Genomic DNA, 21202 nt, shown 5'->3' on the forward strand with positions numbered 1-21202 from the left:
TCCCTGGGACAAGGGGCTATTTTTAGCCCCCCAACCCACCACACACCCAGGTAAGTAACCCCCTGTTCTCAAACCAACAGCTCCATCCTGCCCACCCTTCCCACCACCCAAACTTACTTCTTTGGCTTCTAGCACTAGTGAATTCTGTTAATACTGGCACCAGGAGTGGCTTGTGGGTTCAGGCAGTTTGATGGGCTTGTGGGGTGGGAGCAGCTGGTCCATGGGGGTGTTGTCTGCCTCAGGGTGGGGTAAAGAGCTGGGGTGCTAAAAATAGCCCAGTGCTTGAGGGTGGGGTGGGGAAAGAAGTGCAGTCTAGGCTGGAGCCAGTGGCTGGGCTTTCCTAGTCCCAGGGCTGAGCTGGGAACTGTATGGAAGTTCAGTTAGATCAGTCTCTCTGGACCTGATTTAAATTAGACTACCCCTTAGTTAACTTATATTGGGTTGGTCATTTTTAGACTGCTCTAAACTTCCTGAACTTCTGTACAGCTCGCACTTAGATCGACCTACCTAGGAATCTAAATTTAAGATCTACATTTGGGCAAACTAAGGTAGATTGGGTGGCCAGTTTTAATGTGATGTAAGTTCCTTCTAACCTCCCTGAATGTCTATCCCTAGTTATGATCTTAACATTATTCTCCAATACCTTCCAACAACGCTTTTCGATTTGCAACTAGTTTTTTGGGGAAACCGAGGTGTTCTTGTTTGCATTCCCTGTCCTGGACCTAATTTTAACCATTGGCATGTTAGCCAGTCCTATTAAAAGCCTTGTTTGAGTTTCATATTGGAAATGAAACCTGAAATCATGCAAATTCTGAAGCCTTCAAGTTTTTCAACATAGTCTTATGAAGATTTTTGACATAGTTCTCATCATGTTACTCAGACCAAGAAGCCCTGTGTTAGGCAAATATCTCATGGTTCCACTGCCCCATGGCATCTGTCCATATAAGCTGCCTGTAGAAAAACAGAACTAGAGAATAAAAAGTTCCTACATATCTATTACCTTCTGAAAAACAAGGGAATGTTATATATTTAAATGATTAATTTAGGTTTGGGTTTAATCTATCATTACCTGTACAGTTATCTTTGACAGAGATAGAAATAGTATGACTATCTAATTAAATAATAAGATGTGACAAACAGGTGTAACTACTAGTGTTATAAAATATTACACTTCATAGGTTGCTATGAATAGTTCCTCTGGGTCTGATTAATAAATAACAGCTTTAAAGTTATTTTCTGGAGATTGAGAACCATCTGGAAGATGCTGATGAACTGAGTCCCTTAAAACCAATTGGTCATTTGTCTTTAGGAAATGCCTGGCTAGTTCTTCTAATTGTTATTATAGAATGAAAATGAGGTAAGGGGAAAACGCTTATAGGTATATGGATTTTCTTTAAGGACAATGCCATTTCAGCTTCTAGAGAATCAATGCCTTGTGCATTAGCCAATCTAATTACAGTCTACTAGGTTATAATTTCCCAATCACCCACAAAGTATGGTAGGCTTTGGTGTCTTTCTAGCATTTCAGCTACACGTGAAATCACTGACTGTTTGCTGTGGTTAGCATGGTATATTTACACTGTAACTTTTCTAGTGATTATTTGTTCTTGAAGAGTTCCAGTCAGCACCAAATCTAAGCTGTTTTATAATGTCCAATATTAATCTGCATGTTCCAAGCCAACTTATAAAAATACACAGATTAGATGAGATAAAAGTTCAGCCATCTGGAGGTTGTGATTTTGCTTATGGTTTCAGCTGTCTACGTGCAATATTTCCTTATCCTGTTTTCATGTGAAATTGTTCTTGCCTTTGGCACTCTGACTATTTGCGTTGTATAGAGCCTTTATCAGCAAAAGCAGTTTAGTAAGAGATGTAAATCATAGGCCATTTCAGCAGGAATGACTTAAAAAAAAATGAGTGGAAAACTGGTGTTAGGATTTAGCCCAGAGTTTGTGTCTAAGAGGTACAGCTCTTACTGAAATGAGTGGGAACTGCTAGTGCTCAATAGTTCTATACACGCTGCTTCTTTGACCTTATTGTACCTGTTCCTTTCTTGTTCCCAAAGTTTCATTATATTCATTATGGTCCAAGGCCTGGGTATTCTGGGGGGACACACAGGGCCCCATAAGTACCTTAAGAGATATGTTAGCTATATAGTAGGATGAAAGCAGCAGAGACCTCTTTCAGGGGAACTGCTTACCCTCTCATGGACTGTGGAACAGCTCTCTGGTTGTTTTCTCCAATTCAGCACGCGGAGGAGGATAGTGTGGTTGGCTTAGCAGTGCAGCTCCAATAGGTTATGACTACAGGTGATACATGGAGGAAGCATGGGGGGGTGGGGCACATGCCCCCTGATTTCTTTGCCAGTGGTAGGGTGCAGGGCTGCAGCCCCAGCAGAGCCAGGGTCTGGCAGCAGTGAGGGTGGCAGAGGTGTGATATCTATACTGATGGTGGGGCACAGGACTGTAGCCTGGCCCACCAGTAATAGGGCCAGTGGCAGTACTATAGAGTAGTGCCTCCCCACTGTCAACACTTACACATTGTCTATGTCAGGGGTTTTCAACCTTTTTAAATAAGTATACCCCTGGTGGCTGGATGCAGAGTGAGGGCGAGGGGTATGCAGCCAGACCTGGAGCAGCAGCGGCACAGGGTGGTGGATGGTGGTGGCGGCTGCCATGTGCGATCTTCCCCTCACTGCGTCTGGCCAGCCGGGTGGCGCCTGAGTGGCCTGCAGAGTGGCGCTTGAGTGGCTGCCTTCGCTCCCCCCACCCCAACCCTGCTCCTGGGAGGCAGTGGTGCGGGGTGGTGGGTGGTGGTGCTATGTCCCTGCCTACCCATGCATACGCCCTAGAGTCTTTCCAAGTACCCCCAAGAGTGTGTGTACCCCGGTTGACAACCCCTGTTCTTGTTCATGACTACAGTGAACCCAGACATCTCACATTGTAGTAACAAGAAAAGGGCACATCTTGTCCTCTCCATCTCCTATGTTTTTGGAAATGTCTTACTTCCATAAATGTCCTGGTTTGAGCCAAGGATTTTGCCTTGAAACTTTTACTTATTGAGCAAAACCTTCTCCTTCTCTCATCTCATGGATTTGGTTTGATAAAATATGATTATGGAGACTGGGGTGATTTCAGAAACAAATTCTACAGCTGTTTTTCCTCATATCCAATCATTCCTCCTACAGCGAAAGAGGCACAGCAAAACACATGCCATTTGCTGAACTGGGCCTTATTCCTGTGTACTGGAGTGATGTACGTTGCCATGGTGATGAAGAAAATATACTATTATGTGAAAAAGACATCTGGCATGGTGGAACATGTCCTCAAAGAATGGCAGCTGCTGTCATGTGCAGCTTTTCCCAAGGTAATGTATACATTTATATTGGTTAAATTTTTACCTTATTTGAACAGAACTGTCATAATTGCATAAGATAATTTATTTAAAAAAATCTAAGTTGGATCTCTTGGAAGAGGAAATTAAATATAGATTCCATTATAGCACAATTCTTTCTTGTAAAACACTTCCCTCCACTATGAAAGCAGCAAATAGCTGCATCATTCTTAAAAACATATTTCTATATACTGAACACTAGGAGCACCAGATTAAAGACTCTGTGGCTTTAAAACACAGGTTGTGAGGAAGGGGCAGCTGTGCTGCAGTGGGAACCACTTTGAGGAGTTCAAGTCAAAATAGATTTGTTTCAGAATGGAGAGAGGTGTCTAAAAGTAACGGTACAGACAGGAGTGATGATTTGCTATACGGAACAGTTCCTTTGAGCCATGTGGCAGTGCTGTGGTCCTCCCATTGGATGGTATAGCACCCAAAATACTAATTAGAACAACAGTTCTATTAATTAGTTCCATTGTGAATGTCCCTGCACTAGGGTGCAAGGAAGTGGAAGTCTGTGTCCTTTATTCTACCTACGGTGCCCAAGCAGTGACAGACACATTTTTGCCCTGATGCTTCAGTAACTGTGAGGAATATGTTGATTTGACTTTTTGAAAAGTAAAGAGAGTTGTTTTGGTTCTTCTTACATTTGTACTTGAACATTATACCAGGAAATGGGGTTGTGTTCCATTCAATTTATTTTGTAAATAAACTACTGAAGTAAGGAAAACAATATCTTTTCTAAGAGCCAAATGGCATTTTGTCATCAGCATCAGTGAAACAAAGATTTAACGCCTTGTGCACATTCTGCATGCAAAACCCTTCACATCTGCTAGCAGAGTGGTTACCTCTGAACTCTACTATTGTAGCACATTTTTATGAAAATGTATCATGTTTCTTTTAAATTTTTAATTATTTGCACAATCTAAATCTCTTCCCTTCCCACGTCTCCTCAGAAATATATAATTTTAAAGGTAAGTCATATCTGGCATTTAAACAATCTTGCACATTTTCATTCAGAGCCAATTTTTCTTCCTTGCTTACATTAGGTATTCTTTTTCATAGCTGTGGAAAGGAAGCCTTAAATAATTGTGCGTATCATTTAGGACACTGGAGGGTGCGGGAGATGTTTACTGCAGAGTTGCCTAACTAGCTCTGCAGTAAACATCTCAGCATCTACATGTGCTGTGCTATTAGGATGGAGTTAACTAATTAACTTGTATTTACAAGTACTATCCTACTGCAGAGTTTTTTACTCCACAGCACTGCACGTGTAGACGCAGACCCGGCTGCCTGGGGCATGAGGGTATTTTGATTGGGGGCAGCCTCCCAGCTAGGCCCACACTGAAGCACCGTTGTGCCCCAGCCAGTCCCTCTACAGTACATTGGACACTTTTACACGTGGTCCAATGTGTTCTAATAAGAACATGTCAGAGCAGACTTGATTAATTGAGTTTGCTGGAGTGACACTCCAGCATGCCACAACATCTCTGGTATTTGCCAACCTGTGTTTCAAAATGGCATGCTTTAATTAAAGCATGTCAGAGCTGACCCCCAGGAGCCCCTTTCAGCCAGGGCTGTTCTGACCCAGCTCAATGTGCTTCAGTCCTAGGTGTATATTCACACAGTGTGCCTGGGAACAATAAACTCAGGTGTGATATGCACTGGAGTTTATTGCTCCACTTTAACTGCACATGTAGATGTGCCCAGGGACTTTTAAATACTTGGCTATATCTCCAAATCAGGTAGTTTAGAATGTGAATGTTTGACCCTTATTATCATTTACACAAGAAAAAGTAGTCAAATTTAAGCTCTATTTTTGTACTTAGGTACATTTTTTATTCAGGAGCTGCTTTAAGACAATAATATAATAATGGTGATAGTGCTTTGCGTAATACGAACTACAACAGCAAGAACAAACACATCATTGAAGAGTGTGTATTTAGAATCCCACTTTCTTTTTTGCAACTAACCATGCTTTTACTCTTATCCTGCTTTCTTACATATAATTCGACTAAAGTTAAGATATGATCAGGTTCTTTGCTGAGAAATCTAAAGCTAACACACTTATTGGAAGCCCAGTCTCTTATACCTTATGTTCAGGATAGAGAAGAACTACTTTGGCAGCCCCAGACTGACCAGTCTGTAGTGTGAGACCTCTCACAATCTTGATAGGAATGGATTACCTTCCAGTGGGAAGAGATAACACAGCCACCACCCGTTTATTTTTGTTAAGCTTTACCTAAGCAGAGGACTTCATATGAGCCTCTGTACATATTACCATCCATAGAATCTGTATTTCCTCTCAGAAAACATTCAGTTCTAACACTTTGATAAGGCAAGAAGAAATACACATTTTGAAAAATCACAGTTCCCAGATCATCAAGCTTTCCTTTGTATTTAAATGGGGGAAAACCACTCAACAGTAGTTGTGCAAGGAGACCTCAGGCACCTCAGAGAAAAAAAGAGCTTTATCCATTTCAAAAGGAATCAAAACTCCTGGAAGAATAATACCTTTTCTTAGACCAACTAGATATTTGCAAACAAATTATTGTATTTATTTGCAAGCTTTTGGGTGCACACACCCTTTATCAGGCAAAGGAGAGCAGAGATTGTAAACGTTCTCTTAGGTAGAAATGAAAATTCATATATCACAGGACAACTGAAGGTGTGGTAAAGTCTCCTGTTTGGAATAGTTCATTTTGTCCAGGTTAGGCACAGAGAAAGGTTGAAATAGCCTTTTACCTCAAAGTTGTCTGGTGGCAAGCTGGATATAGAGGCATATTTCCTTCAGGTTATGATGTTTCATATTTCACAGAAGACTGGAAAGATGGAAAGCTCTTCTGGGCAGGAGTTTCTTTTGTGGTGAGGTATCTGTGCTCTGTGAGATGCAGATTCACTCAAACAGTGGCAGGAGCCTGGTGTTAGCAATTCAGATGGTAAAATGCTTCCTGTTTGTAAAAGTCAGTATTTCTGTTGGTAAACTGCTTCCTTCTTGTAAAATTATGAACTTTTCATTTCAAATAATGGCTAAAATTCAGTATCTTCCCCATGTCAGTTATCCAGGTTGTAGTAGTACTGGTTTAAAGGCAAAAGGAATCAAAACTTGTGGAAGAGATTATACGTTATTAAACCAACTCGATATTTGCAAACAAATTATACGTACCTGGATACCTTGTCCATTTCAAGAGTGCTGAAAGGAGGTTAAAGAGTCTTGGTAGCTGAAATAAGTCCATTTGGAGCCCCTGCTGATTAGGCAAAACAATGTCAAATGGCTTGTTTATTTTTCAGATTTTTGCTACTGCCAGCCTTTCCAAGTGACTCAATCCCTCCCCCCTAAAAAAACAATACGATCTGATGTCGTGACAGGTGAAATGGCCAGATGAGTCTGCAGAAATTCTAAGATTAATCTTCAGCATAGCAGTAAATGGAAAGATAATAGGGTAAAAGTTAATTGAATGAAGAGCAACAACTGTGTTGAATCATGCATTTGTCATGATTCAGTTGTCATGATTCAACTGTCATTTAGATAACATATGTTTGTTAACTTTTTCAAACACTAAAAGCAGGTCAAGTTAAATATATTAATTTGTCTTTTTTATGTCATTATACCTTCTTGCTGAGGTATGTAGACATTGAAGGAGAGGCACAGGAGGGGGCCTATTGGTTCCAGCATAAGCAAAGAACTCATCCAGCCAAGAGGTTGGGAGAAAGCGTATTCATTAAAATAATACTTCAAATGAAAGGTACAGCATGTGATCAGGAATTTTTTCACTGCATTCAAGGGGGACAGGAATTCCCACTGAGTCCATGATTAAGTCAGTGAAGCAAATGTGGCCATTGCTTATACTGGTGCAGTTCCCATGAATGACGGCTGAATTTTTCCTGACTGCCCTAAGTTTCTGTAAATGCACAGACACTTGCATACCATTATACTGGTAAGTTCAGTATGGCTTCTCATCTGTATAATAATACTCTGTCAATATGAGCTATTCTTTAACTTGATAAATCTTGAAATGGGACTGATTACGAAGTTTTTTAATTCTTGCCAGGTAAACCTTAACTATCTCCATTTATCTATGTCTTATAAATAACATCTCTGGAAATAAATGACATTTTCCTTTGCTTTGTGTTTAACTTTAGCCTCTGTCTTTATTCCAATACGCCTGGCTGATGGGAGCAATGCTTATGAAGGAAGAGTAGAAGTCTACCATGCTGGCCAGTGGGGGACTATCTGCGATGACCAGTGGGATGATGCAGATGCGGAAGTGGTTTGTAGGCAGCTTGGCCTTGGGTTCGTCTTTTTCTAAATATGTTTTACTTCAACAACAAAGCAGGAAAATTAAAGAGCAAACCTCGGGAATGTCAAAGGGAGTCCATGTTAAGCCTGATATTTTCCATGCCAGGTATCTGTTTCAGGCTAACCAAGATTTCTTGTTAGAAAATTTCAAGCATGGTCCAACCATTTCTAAGCATGAGGTTAAGGAAACATGCTGTAAAAATTTCTTATAACCATTTCATTGGGACCTTGGGGGCTCAATGAATTGGAGTGGGGACGCAGAATTTTCAGGGGCATCATTTTGCTGTCGGGGTGTTTCCCATTCCATCCTTGTTAACAAAATTCCCCACATTTGACCAGCTCATGGTCCTTTGAAAATTTCAGGTTAGGTATGTTCTGTCCTGAGTGTACAGAAGCTAAGCAGGACTTATGCCTCCTGGCTTGAGAGCTGAACGCAGGGATTTTTCTTTTCATCATGTTTTTCTTCAGTACTCTGACAGCCAGCGAGAAAGAGATGTAGGGACCTGCTTGACTAAAATGCTAAGGGGTGATGATCCAGATTAAGGAGGAAACTGAGAACCACAGTAATGAAGGAGATGGAGACATGGAGCCAGTAGCATAAGGGAAGCTCACTCCCTTTCACTTAGTGAAAAGGGAAGCTGGAATGGAGGCAGGAGGCAGGCTCAAGGCTCTAGCAGCACATAGCTGAGTCCTCTCATCAGCCGTATCCTTACTCCCCAGGGGAAATGCCACTGCTAAGGACAGTTGTCATTGCCAATAGTCAGGTTAACCCTTTCCTGGCTCTGCAGTTGCTGCTAAACTAAGGGCTGTGCATTGTATTTTGTTATTTCAGTCCATAGAGGCTGTGGGTCAGGGCTAATGTGGCTGTTCATGGCAACATCTATCCTTGGTTCCATTCTGGCACTCCAGTGCAAACTCTATCAGGTATGTCTCTATTGCCCAGGGCATGAGGCTGGGATGAAGAGCCATGGAGGGTGATGACAGTAGAGGGGCCTGGGACATTCAAGGAGTACAAGCCTTTAGGTACTGGAGTCCATTTTGCTACAAAACCTGAGTCCCTCTACACACTCTTGTGCTCTCTCTGAGCAAACAGCTTTGTAGTCAAAGTGTCAGCAAAATGTGTTCCTCATTGCCCTCTAGTGGTGGCCCTACTACTGCTATCAGCTCAGAAGGCAGAGGTCGGTATAGTAGGTCTAAAACAGGGTTGCCCAACTTTAGTGGCTGGGGACCACAGAACCCCTAGCCAATCACCACATAGCCCCCTGCTGCATCATGTGACCCTCCACACCATGTGGCCCCTGCCACACCAGGCAAATGTGCAATGCCACATAGTTCCCCTACCCTCATCTCATGGCAGCGGACTCCTGCTGTACTGTGGCAGCACCTCTATACTGAATGGGTTCTCTTTGATTCCCCTGAGGTCACTGACCACAAAAATCTTGTTTTCCATATCCATGCTGTCCCATCTCACACCTGGGAAGCAGCAAAAGCGGGAGGTAGTGGGGGCCCAGAGACTCAGAAAAGGAACAGCAAAAGGGGGAGCAGTTCCTGGAATAGGAGTCTGGGGCCTCCGATTTACCCCTCAGGGGCCACATGTGGCCTGTTTGGCCACCAGTTGGACAGTTCTGATCTAAAAGTTTCTATCCCTGGTGATGAACCACGTGGAGATCATGATGGATTTTTCTTCTTTTCAGGTTACTTTTTATAAACTGAGGAAACCACATGCAAAAAGTTACGTGAAAAGAATGTTAAAGTTACAAAACCAAGTACTCAAATGCCAGGTTTCTAGAATACTCATGTAATCTCAGTGTAAGGTTTTTGTGCATATGCGTTATGATAATTCTAATTACATGATAGTGCCCCATTTAGTGCAGAAGTATCAACGAGCTATGGCAACATAGCATTTTGTGTAGACATGCCCATTAAGTTCCAATAATTCCTGAACTGCATTTAGTATTAGTGTCACTAGGAAAGTTACTTACAATCATCATTACTCAACATTACTTATTACATTGCTTAATTTTCATAGATTTTATTTTGGTCGTGGATCTACTTTATCTTCAGAGTAAAAGTGACTAATAGGAGCTCCTTTGTAAGTAGAGGCAAATTTGAGAGATTTATAAGGAACGAGGATGTCTTGACAGATTTATGCTCATAAACCCTGGGTTGAAGTTTCAGAAACAGGAGAAGGACTCAGTAGTTACAAAATGAAAAATAATTTAGGTTATAGTTAACATGTCTGGAAATTTACTGCACATCATAAAATAAAACTTGTCAGGAATAGCTTCCTATGCCCTTTCAGCTTTCCTTTAGCTTTACTACAAAATAAGAACACCAAGGATTACTGTATTTGCTTCAGTTTCTCATCTTATATTCACATACAAAGAAACCTCATTAAATACACTGGACACATCTACATGAGCAATTAAGGTGCATGAATAAACTCTGGAGCTTATTGCTTCAGAGTGTATTGCTCCTGGGCATGTGGTTTGAACATGCGCCTGGGAGCAGTAAACTCCAGAGCAATAAGCTCTGTAGTTTATTCACGCACAGCATTATGAACTGGGTCTGAGCAGCTGAGTTGGTAGGGGGCCCTGGGTGTCAGCTTGGAAGCCTAAGGCTGCTCTCCGCAGCTCAATATGCTGTGAACAGCCTGACTGGGGCATGGGTGGGGCTAATTGGCAGGCAGCTCCCATACTGAAAGCACCCGCATGCCCCAGCCAGCCCCTCCAGCATCTATACATGCACTGCTGTGGAGTTTTTTACTCTGCAGGAGGATAGTACTTGTATTTAGTACTTGCATGCTGCTTTAGCTGCCTTTTCCCAGCTTCCAAAGATGCAGGAGCTGGACCAAACATCAACTCTTGAAGATGTAGAGAAACCTGTCAAAGAGATTGTGCCTGGGAAAGCAGCAGGCAATGGACAGATACCTCTGGAGCTCCTAAAGGTAGTGGGAAGAAAGCTTGCAGTGACATGCACACACTACTCTGTGCCTGTTGGGAAAAAAACCATATACCCCAGGATCTGATAGATGCAAAAGTAATTGCTCTATACAAAAATAAAGGAGATAGAGCAGACTGCAACAACTACTGAGGGATATCTCTGTTCAGTGTGGTTGGCAAGGTGCTTGCAAGGGTCCTGCTGAAAAGACACCAAGTCCTTGTTGAGAGAGTCACCCCTGAGAGCCAGTGTGGGTTCAGAGCTGGATGCTCCATGACTGACATGTCCTTCACACTGTGTTTGTTGCAAGAGAAAAGCCATGAACAACAGGCCATGAACAACCCCTCTATGTAGCACTGGCTGATCTACAAAAGGCCTTTCACACGGTTAGCAGGAATGGCATCTACAAGATTCTTTTGGAAAATTTGCAGTCCACAAAAGGTGTTCTTCCTATTTAAGGAATTCCATGAGGGAATGAAGACAAGCAACCAGTAAGAAAATGAATCATCATCAGAGTTTAGCATTAAGACTGGCATGAAGCAAGGCTGTGTTTTAGCACTTACTGGCTTTGGCATCTTCTCTATCCTTTTCAAGTACACTTTTGGAAAAGATTAATCTGGTATACTAACTGAATTGAGAATGGACAGCAGCTTGTTCAAAATCCGATGATTTCAGAGCAAAAGGCATGTCACCCAGCTCACAATCCGGGATCTGCTCTTTGTAGATGATGCTGCATTAGTCTGTAACTCACCTAATGAATTTCAGATTATGATGAACAAGTTTGGCATGGCAATCATTATCAAGAAAACAGTTGTCATGTTACAGGGCACCAACATCTCACCCAAAAATCTATGGCAATAATGAAGCTGTGGACAGTGTAATCCACTTCTGCTATCTCAGCTAAACTCTTACCAGCTCACTGTGCCTTGATGGAAAACTTGATGTGAGAATTGGCACAGCCTCTGTCACCTTCAGCAAACTTATCTCACATGTCTGGAACAATGAGTTGCTAACCATGAACACAAAGGTTTCTAACTATCAGAATACTTATATCCTCAGTAACCTCCTTTAGGATTGTGAAATCTGGGTCATATACTCCAAACAGGAGTGGAGGTTAAACAGCTTTCACCTTTACTGTCTCAGGACAATCCTTGGAGTCACTTGGGACCAACATCACCACCAACAAGATCCTTGAGAGGACCAGCCTACAGTCTATGCAGACTGCTGGGTACTTGCAGGCTTCGCTGGCTGGGGTACGTGGAATGTGTGTCTCAAGATCTTCTGCTGAGGACAACTCCCAGTGACAGCTGGGAGAACTCTGCCCGCAACCACTAGAGGTGTGCAAAGCGGGCCCTATTTGATCTGGTTTCAGCCCAAATCAGGGACAGTGATTTGATTCGTGGATTTGGATCATTGTCCCTGATTAGATTCAGCCGAATCTGAATCTGAGGATTTGGAAAATCAGCAATTTGGACATAGACACAAGTTTAAAAGCTTTTTCTACATACCTTGAGGTACCAGCGTGGCTTGTGAATGCTGCAATACTGGCGCTCATGGAGTGTCCTACAGGAGTGTGGGAGGGGGCCCGCCACATGCTTGGCAGTGAACCCAGAAGTGCACCATAAGCACCTACGGTTCACTTCCAGGTCCACCAGGAAGCATGCTGGGGAGCCCCCCCCCAACACCTCTTGTGGCTTGTTGATCGTCCACGGGGGGATCGTAGGTGCACCCCCCCAGACCCAGGAGGCACCAGTTGCCGAGCCAGGGCGGGGTATGGGGGGGCACCCCCACACGCTGCCTGTTGGGCCCAGAAGTGAACTGGAAGTGCTTCTGATCCACTTCTGGGTCCGCTGCTGAGCATGCCAGGGAGCCCCCCATGCTTCTGTGGGACACTCCATGCACCCCAGCATCACAGTGTTCACGAGGTGCCTGGTACCTAGAGGTATGTGGAAAAAACATTTAAAGCTGTGTTTATGTTCGAATCTATAAATCTTTCCAAAGCTCTCCGAATTGATTCAGAGGGTTCCGATTCAATTCAGAGAGATTAAAAGGGTCCTCTGGTTCAATTCAGATTTGGAGATTTGGCCACCAAATCAGGCCAAATCGCCACCAAATTGAATCAGGAACCAAAGCTTCGCACAGTCCTAACAACCACTTAGTCTACAGAAGTTAGGTCAAGGCTGGTGCAGTCACCATGGAGAGCCATCAGAGGGCCCAGGATGAGGCCCACAGGTGAGCCAGGAAGCAGAGTGTGCTTCAGCATCCATGTGATGTGTGGACCTGTAGCCACTGTGGGAAGGCTTGCTGCTTGCACACTGGACTCTTCTACACCACCGCCAAGCACTGCTGACTGATTGGTTTTGTCGTGTCTCTTCATCTGTCAAGATGTTGGATGGCCATACCTGCTGTGGAGTAAATTAGTTTACTCCAGCCTAATAGGGGTGTATGTGTAGACATTGAGATGTTTACTGTGCAGCTAGTTAGTGAACTGTGCAATAAATGTCTTGTGTAGATACACCCATTGCCTATCATTAAACTGCTGCCAAAAGCAGCATTTGATCAGTAATGGAAACCAACTATGAAGTTAGTTAAATGCAGACAACACTAAGCATGACTATAAAACACTTGGCCCATACTGGGGAAACATACTGATCAAAACCTTTTTTTGTGTGCATGTGTGTGTGGGGTATGTGTAACATTTTAAAAAAAATGAGTGGGTGTTTCCTCTGCAGAAAACACACCAGGCCTGAAGGTACTGCAATAACAGGCTAGCACCCAAATAGCCAGAGCCTGCTGTGGTATCCTCCCCTCGGTACAAAAAATACTACATTTAGTGCAGTTTGGCTGAATAGCATGTATCTTAGCCCCCATTATGCTCAGTCCCAATCAGCACCAACTTTCTCTGAAGTCATGGTGAGCCACTGCATTGAATACATCTTGACTTCCTTTTTACTCCCACAGCTGAGCTGTATCTTTCTTTTCCATTTCAAATGATTCCTGTTCCTTTACAAGCCTTAAATATCTGGGAAACATCACCAAATGGGGTCCCAAATCTTAATCTCTCTGTCACCCCCTCTCTCAGCCTGTCACTTATGGTTAATGTTGCCCCACCCTCCATGAGGTAGAGCCAGACCAGGACATCCTGTGCCTCGTCTGTAGGGACCTACTGAATTCATGGCGGAAGTGGGGTGTGCTGTAGCTCCTTTAATCTTGCAGGTTCCACTGCATCCCCTTCCCCCTCTGCCAATTGGTGAATGGGGCTTTGTGGCTTGTTCCTGATTAGTGGGGAGGCAAAAACTGTGGTTTTAAATATGGTGTATTTTTGCCTCATGTTGCTGATTGGATATGGAGCCCCAGACGGATCTGCTGTTTGCTGCTGACTGGTGTGGAGGTAAAAATGGCGCCATGTTTAAAACTGCAGTTTTAGCTTCCCTGCTGATCGGGGGGAGTGGCAGGGTCCTCTGCTAATCAGCAGCGAGGTTCGGGGGGTAGAAGGAGAGGCAAGGGGTGAATTGCGCATGGGGTAACATGCAAGATTAAAGGAGCTGCCAATGCACTTTACTTCTGCTGTGAATTTGGTAGATCCCTACTCATCTGCATATAAATTTCTGGAAGAGGATCCCAGGACTTATGACAGGAACACCTGGTTACACCTGGCTGTAGTCATGGGGGGTGGGTCTAATTAGCACATACATCCTTTATGGGGAGGATATCGAGTACACACACATACTGAACAGTACTGAACTGTGGGGTCATCATGGCTTAAAATGCTATTGACTCTGCTGGGGCTGAACCCAATGAACTATATGCTAAACAATGAGCCTTTTGGCCTTGGACTAATATTATGCATATATTGCTCTCAGGCTTTCCCTCTAGCTTGATTCTATGGCCTTTTGGCTAGGGGCAAGCAAGACTAGGGGGCATCTGAACTCCAAAGCTCTGGATCTGGGGCTTGCATGTAGGCTGCCTGCCATGGATTTGGGAGTATCTGAAGCCCCACAGACTTGAATAATTGAGCTCTGCTCAGGTGATAGAATTCGGAACAGATTTGGCTGATTTGGCCCAAGACATGAAATTAAAAAAAAAACAACAAAAAACTGTACTACATATAAGTAGGTACAAAAGTGCTGCTTAAAAGTATATTTATGGAATACCTATGCTGAAACTTGCAGCAGGTAAAATGCATCAATTCTGCATGAACTAAGTCTGTGGGTATCCACAGTAATTTGTCTATATGTAAATTACTATTGGCATGTGTTTCACAGTATTTTCAAATTTTCTCCTTGCTTCTATGTTCTTGGCTCATGGAGAGCAGGGTCTGACAGTAAGGAGGGGTCTGGGGAGGCGCTGCAGGGAGTAAATGTTGGAGGGGCAGAGGGCAAAGGGGGCTATTTGACCCCCAGATTTATTTTCCCTGCTGTAGAGGGACAAATTCTATCTATAATTAGATTCTATACCTGGAAAATTATAAATTTCTAAATTTGTCAGATATAGAATCTAATTATTGGGAGGGAGGGTTATCTTGCATTCATCTTATATTTGAGTTAATATGGTAATCTATTGATGATAAGCAGACAATCCTGTCCACTTACTTCATTATTTGGTTTCCCACATACTTTCTGATAAATGCAAATTGCCCTTGTTATAGTAATCCTATTTGTGGTCTCTGCTGCTTTGGAAATCTAGAGATTCTCATTAGAATATTATATACTCTCTTTCCAAACTCAAAGCAATTACAATATTATCTCCTTGATGTCTGTAGGCTTTTAAAAGGTACGTTTTTTCATGTGTTCATATGCCATGGAAGCAGTGCAATGAGATGCGAAAAACAGGAAGTACTATAACAGAATTATTTTGTTTTGTGTGTGGTTAGTTTATTATGTAAGTGTTAAATCAGATAAATACAGATACTTAAAAAAATTCCTACCAGTGGTCCAGAGTTAACTGTTATGCAAAATGGTTTCACTTATGCCAGCAATTAGAACTGCCTGCCAGTCTGCAGGTAGCATATAGAATTTACCTTATGGAAAACTTTCATATACTAACGAAAGTATCATTGTGCCCTTTTATAAAACCATGTTGCATCTACACATTGAATACTGTACCCAGTTTTGGTCTCCACACCTCATAAAGGATAGAGGAGGTACAGAAAAAGGGGAACAAGGATGATTAGTGGTATGCAGGGGCTTCCACATGAGAGGCTGAAGAGGCCAGGCCTATTCAATTTAGAAAAGACATGCTTGAGGGGGGACACCATAAGAGTTTACACAAAACTAAATGGCAAAGAGAAAGTAAATAGGGATTTATTATCTGCTTTCTCTTACAATGCAGAAACAAGGGGTCACAAAATGAAACTAGAAGATAGTAAGTTTTAAAAGTAACAAAAGGAAGTTCTATTTCTCACAGTGTGTAATTCAAGTGTGGAACTCATTGCCACCAGATGTTGTGGAAGCTGACAGTTTAGCTAGATCCAAAAAGGGATTGGACAAATTCTTGGAGGAAAGGGGCATCAGTTGCTATTGATCATGGGAGTTAGGGATTCAGCCTCTGTATCAGAACTTCCTAGACCTTAGAAGTGAGAGAGAAACAGTGGAAAAAATCTTGGTCATACTCAGTTCACTGTCCCTTTCAGCATCCACTCTCTGCCACAGTGGACTCGTTGACATGAGACACTATGTCGCTGTAGCCACAAGCTATGGTGACCAATAATGTAGCATCAGTGGGCACTAACCATGATGCCCCCCACTACTGCGCAGTAGGGTTGAAAACAACCGTGCGTTGCCGGGACTGTGCAGTACCAGCAACTTTAGTACTTGTAAGTACTAAATAACTGCACAGTACCAACTGCACAGTCAGGGGCACATGTAGGTGTGCGCTGTGTGACACAGGATGCTGCACAAGATGGACTTATGGTCTGACCCAGTAAATGGAAGTTCTTATGTTCTTAAAAGAAGTAGTCAATTTATCCCAACGTTTTCAATACAACCTTAAAGCTGGACTCCTGGGGCATTTTTATATGTGTTGCCTGACCCGGCGCTGAGCACTTTACTTAGTGAGCCACACTAATTAAAAGTGCCCACATGTCACGTAGATCAGCATTACCATGCGTCCCTGCACTGAAGAAATGGTGGTGTGGCACTTTGAACTAAAGCTCATTGCGTGTGTTTTATTTCAGATCACCCCACTTGTTATTTTGTCAGCGAGGAGATGTGCAGTGACATTGCTCAATGGAGTCTGATTTCCAGTGCATCAGAGCAGGCTCCCTGCATGTGTATAGGAGCCCTTTGTCCTTATTTAGTAGTCCATAAAAGTAGCCTAGAGTACTCTTCTCACTGCCATCAGCATCAATGAAATCTGAAAGGGTTCAGCACCTTGAAAACTGGGCTATTTATTAATTTAGATATTAATATGGCTTAGTCACATGGGCTTGAAAAGAATTGGTCTTAGTGTAGTCTGGTTCTTTAGATTCTGCATTACATAATAATTATGTATTCATAAAATATAATCAAAGTCAAAGGTCTGATCAAGTACAGCAGTTCACTGGGCTAATAGTGTGAAGGTACTGTAACCCCGATCAATTGTGAGCGTAACTGTGAGACAGTCAGGTGGGTGAGAAACTGGCTGCAGGATACAACGCTGAGAGTCAAAACGACTGGATCTGTGTCATCCTAGCAAGAAGTGGACAGCGGTGTCCCACAGGGGTCAGTGCTCAGTCTAGTACTTGTCAACATCTTTATTAATGGAAAGGCTAACGGATCTGGAGCTCTTCAGCCTGAAGAAAAGAAAGCTGATAGGGGACCTGGTAGCAGCTTACTGCTCCACTAGGGACTACATCAAGGGCTCAGTGAGCAACTGTTCACCAGGGCACCTGAGGGGAAACCCAGGAGTAATGGCCACAAAGTCGTGGAAGATTGATTCAGACTGTCTAGTACCTCATAGTAGAGGTACTAAACTTAATGCCCAGTGGCAAAGGTGAATTAATGAATGTGTAGAAGTACCCACTGAAAAAGCAATTTAATACCAGTATAGCTACAACTTTTATGTATGCACAAGCCCTTAGGCAGCTTCTAGGTTCCTTTAGCCTCTGTGATTTACTTTACCAGAACTATCCAGCTCACCCCAATCAGATATTTTCATTACCTGCAGTACATGCAAAGCGAGGCTGAAAATGCTGCTAATTAAGACATGTTTGGACCCATTTAAAATAATGCTACTGATATCTTTCTTCCTGTTCTAGATAGCCCTTCTTATCTTTGCTTGCAGTGCACTCAGGCAGGTACAGACCTTCAAAAAGCCCGAGGTGGAATTGCTCTAAGTTGCACAATTTTTTGTGAGTGGCATAGTTTAGATTGGTAGCAAACAGAACACACATTCGCCCTTTAGTGGTGGGGCAAATCTTAGACTGGATTTCACCATTTTTAACCCAGTCTGTGTGCACCTAACTCCTGTTTTGTTATGGGTATAAACCCGTTTCCAATCTCTTATACTGGTAAAAGTATGATGTGCATACCTGACCTCAAAGACATGTACCACGTGGTGGATGAGCAAAGATCAAATGGATAAAAAACACCCCAGACACACACACAAATTACCTGAGTTAAAAAGATCAGTTGCAGAAAAATAAATCTCTCATCTGGCTGGACTATCAGACTTTTAAATTGAAGTCTGAAAGTAAACGTAACAATAAAACATCTACGCATATGCAAAATACTTAGGAGATGAAATACTAAATCTTGGAGCAAAATATTTGAAACTTGGACTGGGTTAGGTATATACAAAATGGATCCTCCCTGTTTCCAAAAGGATGATGATTGCTGTTTAAGAATATATGATTGACACAGGCTAACTCTCACAAGGCTAATTATTAATAAGTAGCACAAAGCTCCATGCACAAAAGTAGTTTAACAAACATATATATGATAAATACTTAAGGGTTTAATTGAAATGAAATTACAATAGTCAACCATTTCTCTGTACAGCCCACAGATCCCCTCAACTGTATAAAACACTGCGCATTCTTTATATATGGTAGAATAGGGACAAAGAACCAAAGAACAACTATGTGAAGGGATCAAGCAATTAAGATCATTAATATTAACAGATATGGCTAATAAGGTCCCAGCAATGATAGCTGGAAAGGTCCTGATAGATAACCATGGACACATTTTGAATTTCTAAAGCTGTCCTGAAGAAGCAGAAAAAGAAAGAGAAAGAGGAGATACATTTCATTAGTGCAAATAAATATAAGACAAGTTAAGAGATCTTAATTACGTTCTCAGTTCTGTTACTGATCTGCTGTGACCTTTGCCCACTTACCTCTCAGTGTTTCAGTTTCTTAATCTGTTAAAAGGGAGTAAGCAAGCTTGCCTACCTTAAATTGGTGCCTTGACATTTAATAACGATGCTTAAGAAAGCACGTTCAAGTCACAGCTGAAATGAACAAGATAATTATTATTACCTGCATGCAGTAAATGAGGATTTTGACAGGATGGTTCATGTCTATCTGTCCATTTTTCTCTGAGCTATTTCCTAGGAAAGTCAAATATAACAATTCTAAATGGACAGGATAGGAAATATGTTAATAAAATATGATATGATCTGATGATGATGTCTAGTGCACAAACTTGTGTGGAATGTGGCAAGACATGAATATGATATGACAGTGAGGGGAAAACAATCAACATGCTCCAAGTTTAACATCTTTACCAATGATGTGGACATTGGTGTCAGAAGCGCACTGGTTAAGTTCACCGATGACACTAAACTTTGGGGCATAGTGTCCACACCTGAGGACAGGATAAACTTAGTAAATGGGCAGATACAAACCTGATGACATTCAGTACTGATAAATGTACAGTACTCCACCTCAAGGAAAAAAACCCTGCAGAATACTTAGAGGCTCAGCAGTGCTATGCTTGCTAGCACCACTGCTGAAAGAGACTTGGGGGTCATGACTGACCACAAGATGAACATGAGCCACCAATGTGATGTCACAGCTGGTAAAGCAAACAAAACTCTGGCTTCCATCCATAGATGCTTCTCAAGTAAATCTCAGGATGTCATCCTCCTGCTGTACTCAGCCTTAGTGAGGCTGCAGCTGGAGTGCTGCATCCAGTTCTGGGCTCCACAATTCAAGAAGGACGTGGAGAAGCTTGAGAGAGTCCAGAGGAGAGCCACATGCATGATCAGAGGGCAAGAGAATAGGCCTTATGAAGAGAGGCTGAGAGCTGTGGGACTCTTCAGCCTGGAAAAGCGCAGGCTCAGAGTGGGATCTGGTGGCTGCTTATAAGTACATAAGGGGTGTACATCAGGACCTGGGAAAATATCTGTTCACCAGAGCGTCCCAAGGAAAAACAAGGATCAATGGACATAAACTCCTCCAAGTCTGTTTTAGTCTGGACATAAGGAAAAATTTCTTTACTGTCCGAGCCCCCACGACCTGGAATAGACTCCCTCCAGAAGTGGTGTAGCCACCTACTCTGGACTCATTCAAGAAACGTTTAGATACTTATTTGGATGGGATCCTTTGACACCAGCTGACTTCCTGCCCTTGGGGCAGGGCTGGACTTGATGTTCTTTGAGGTCCCTTCCAGCCCTAACATCTTTGAAATCTATGAAGTTGGCTCCATAAAATTATATTGGCTGTAGCTATCACACATCATATTAGATAGGTTGGATTTCCATGGCCAATCAAATAGTGAATCCCATTTGCTATTTGAAAATCTGTTGTTGGATTGCAGCATCTTTACCAAAGGATAACCAAAGTTTTAGCTACTATCAGTAAATTAAAGCTCTTTCTGACTCCTTGTATTCTAGAGTCTTTCCTTATTATATTTTTACAGGGGAATTGCCAAGGCATGGAACCAAGCTTATTTTGGAGAAGGTTCAGGCCCTGTGCTGCTGGATGAAGTGCGTTGTACAGGGAATGAGCTGTCAATAGAACAGTGCCCAAAGAGCTCCTGGCAAGAACACAACTGTGGCCACAAAGAAGACGCTGGTGTTTCCTGCATACCTCTTACAGGTAGTTCAGTCAGCAGGTGTCATGCTAGGAGACAGCGACAAACCCAAAACTGAGAGACTTTGGAAAAGAAATATTTTAGAATTCTTGTTGCTCTGCAGACAACAGGTGGAAAAGCTATGCTATCCCTCTCTCAGGAACAGCTGCATGCACATACAAAACTGTTAGGACAGAAGGTTTTTATTCAGTGTGCCAAGATGCTTTGGGTGAATCTGATATCTTTTATTAGACCAACTAAATAGTTGGGGAACAATTTTTAAGCAAGCTTTCAGGTTCAAAAATCCTTTGTCGGGCTAAGGAAGTTTCAGCAGTTGATGTCTGCTCTTCCTGGATGGAATGAAAAGTAAAGAAGCCAGAGGCTGGGCTGGTCTGCATACAAGACAGGTAGTCAGTGAAGATGTAGATTGAGGAGTCAATGGGTGAGAGACAGGCTGGGGGCAGGGGGTGGAGGAGAGAGAGAAGGGGGATGAATAGTGGAGAGGTACCTGGGGAGTCAGATGTCAGGCAGGTTATAATGTGTCATAAATCCAATGTCTATATTTAGTCCATGATTT

General features: G+C 42.6%; 1 protein-coding gene across 1 annotated transcript in view; it reads left to right on the forward strand.

Annotated features, from left to right (window-relative positions):
- Positions 1-21202, forward strand: part of PRSS12 (protease, serine 12) — an 80101-nt gene that overhangs the window by 3222 nt on the left and 55677 nt on the right. Inside the window, exons 3-5 of the mRNA XM_019533959.1 lie at positions 3188-3366; positions 7534-7684; positions 20473-20651. Of these exons, the coding sequence (XP_019389504.1) occupies positions 3188-3366; positions 7534-7684; positions 20473-20651 (509 nt within the window). The remainder of the gene's footprint in view (positions 1-3187; positions 3367-7533; positions 7685-20472; positions 20652-21202) is intronic.

This window comes from Crocodylus porosus, unplaced genomic scaffold (assembly GCF_001723895.1).
Source record: "Crocodylus porosus isolate Cpor-Errol unplaced genomic scaffold, CroPor_comp1, whole genome shotgun sequence".
Taxonomy (NCBI): Eukaryota; Metazoa; Chordata; order Crocodylia; family Crocodylidae; genus Crocodylus; species Crocodylus porosus.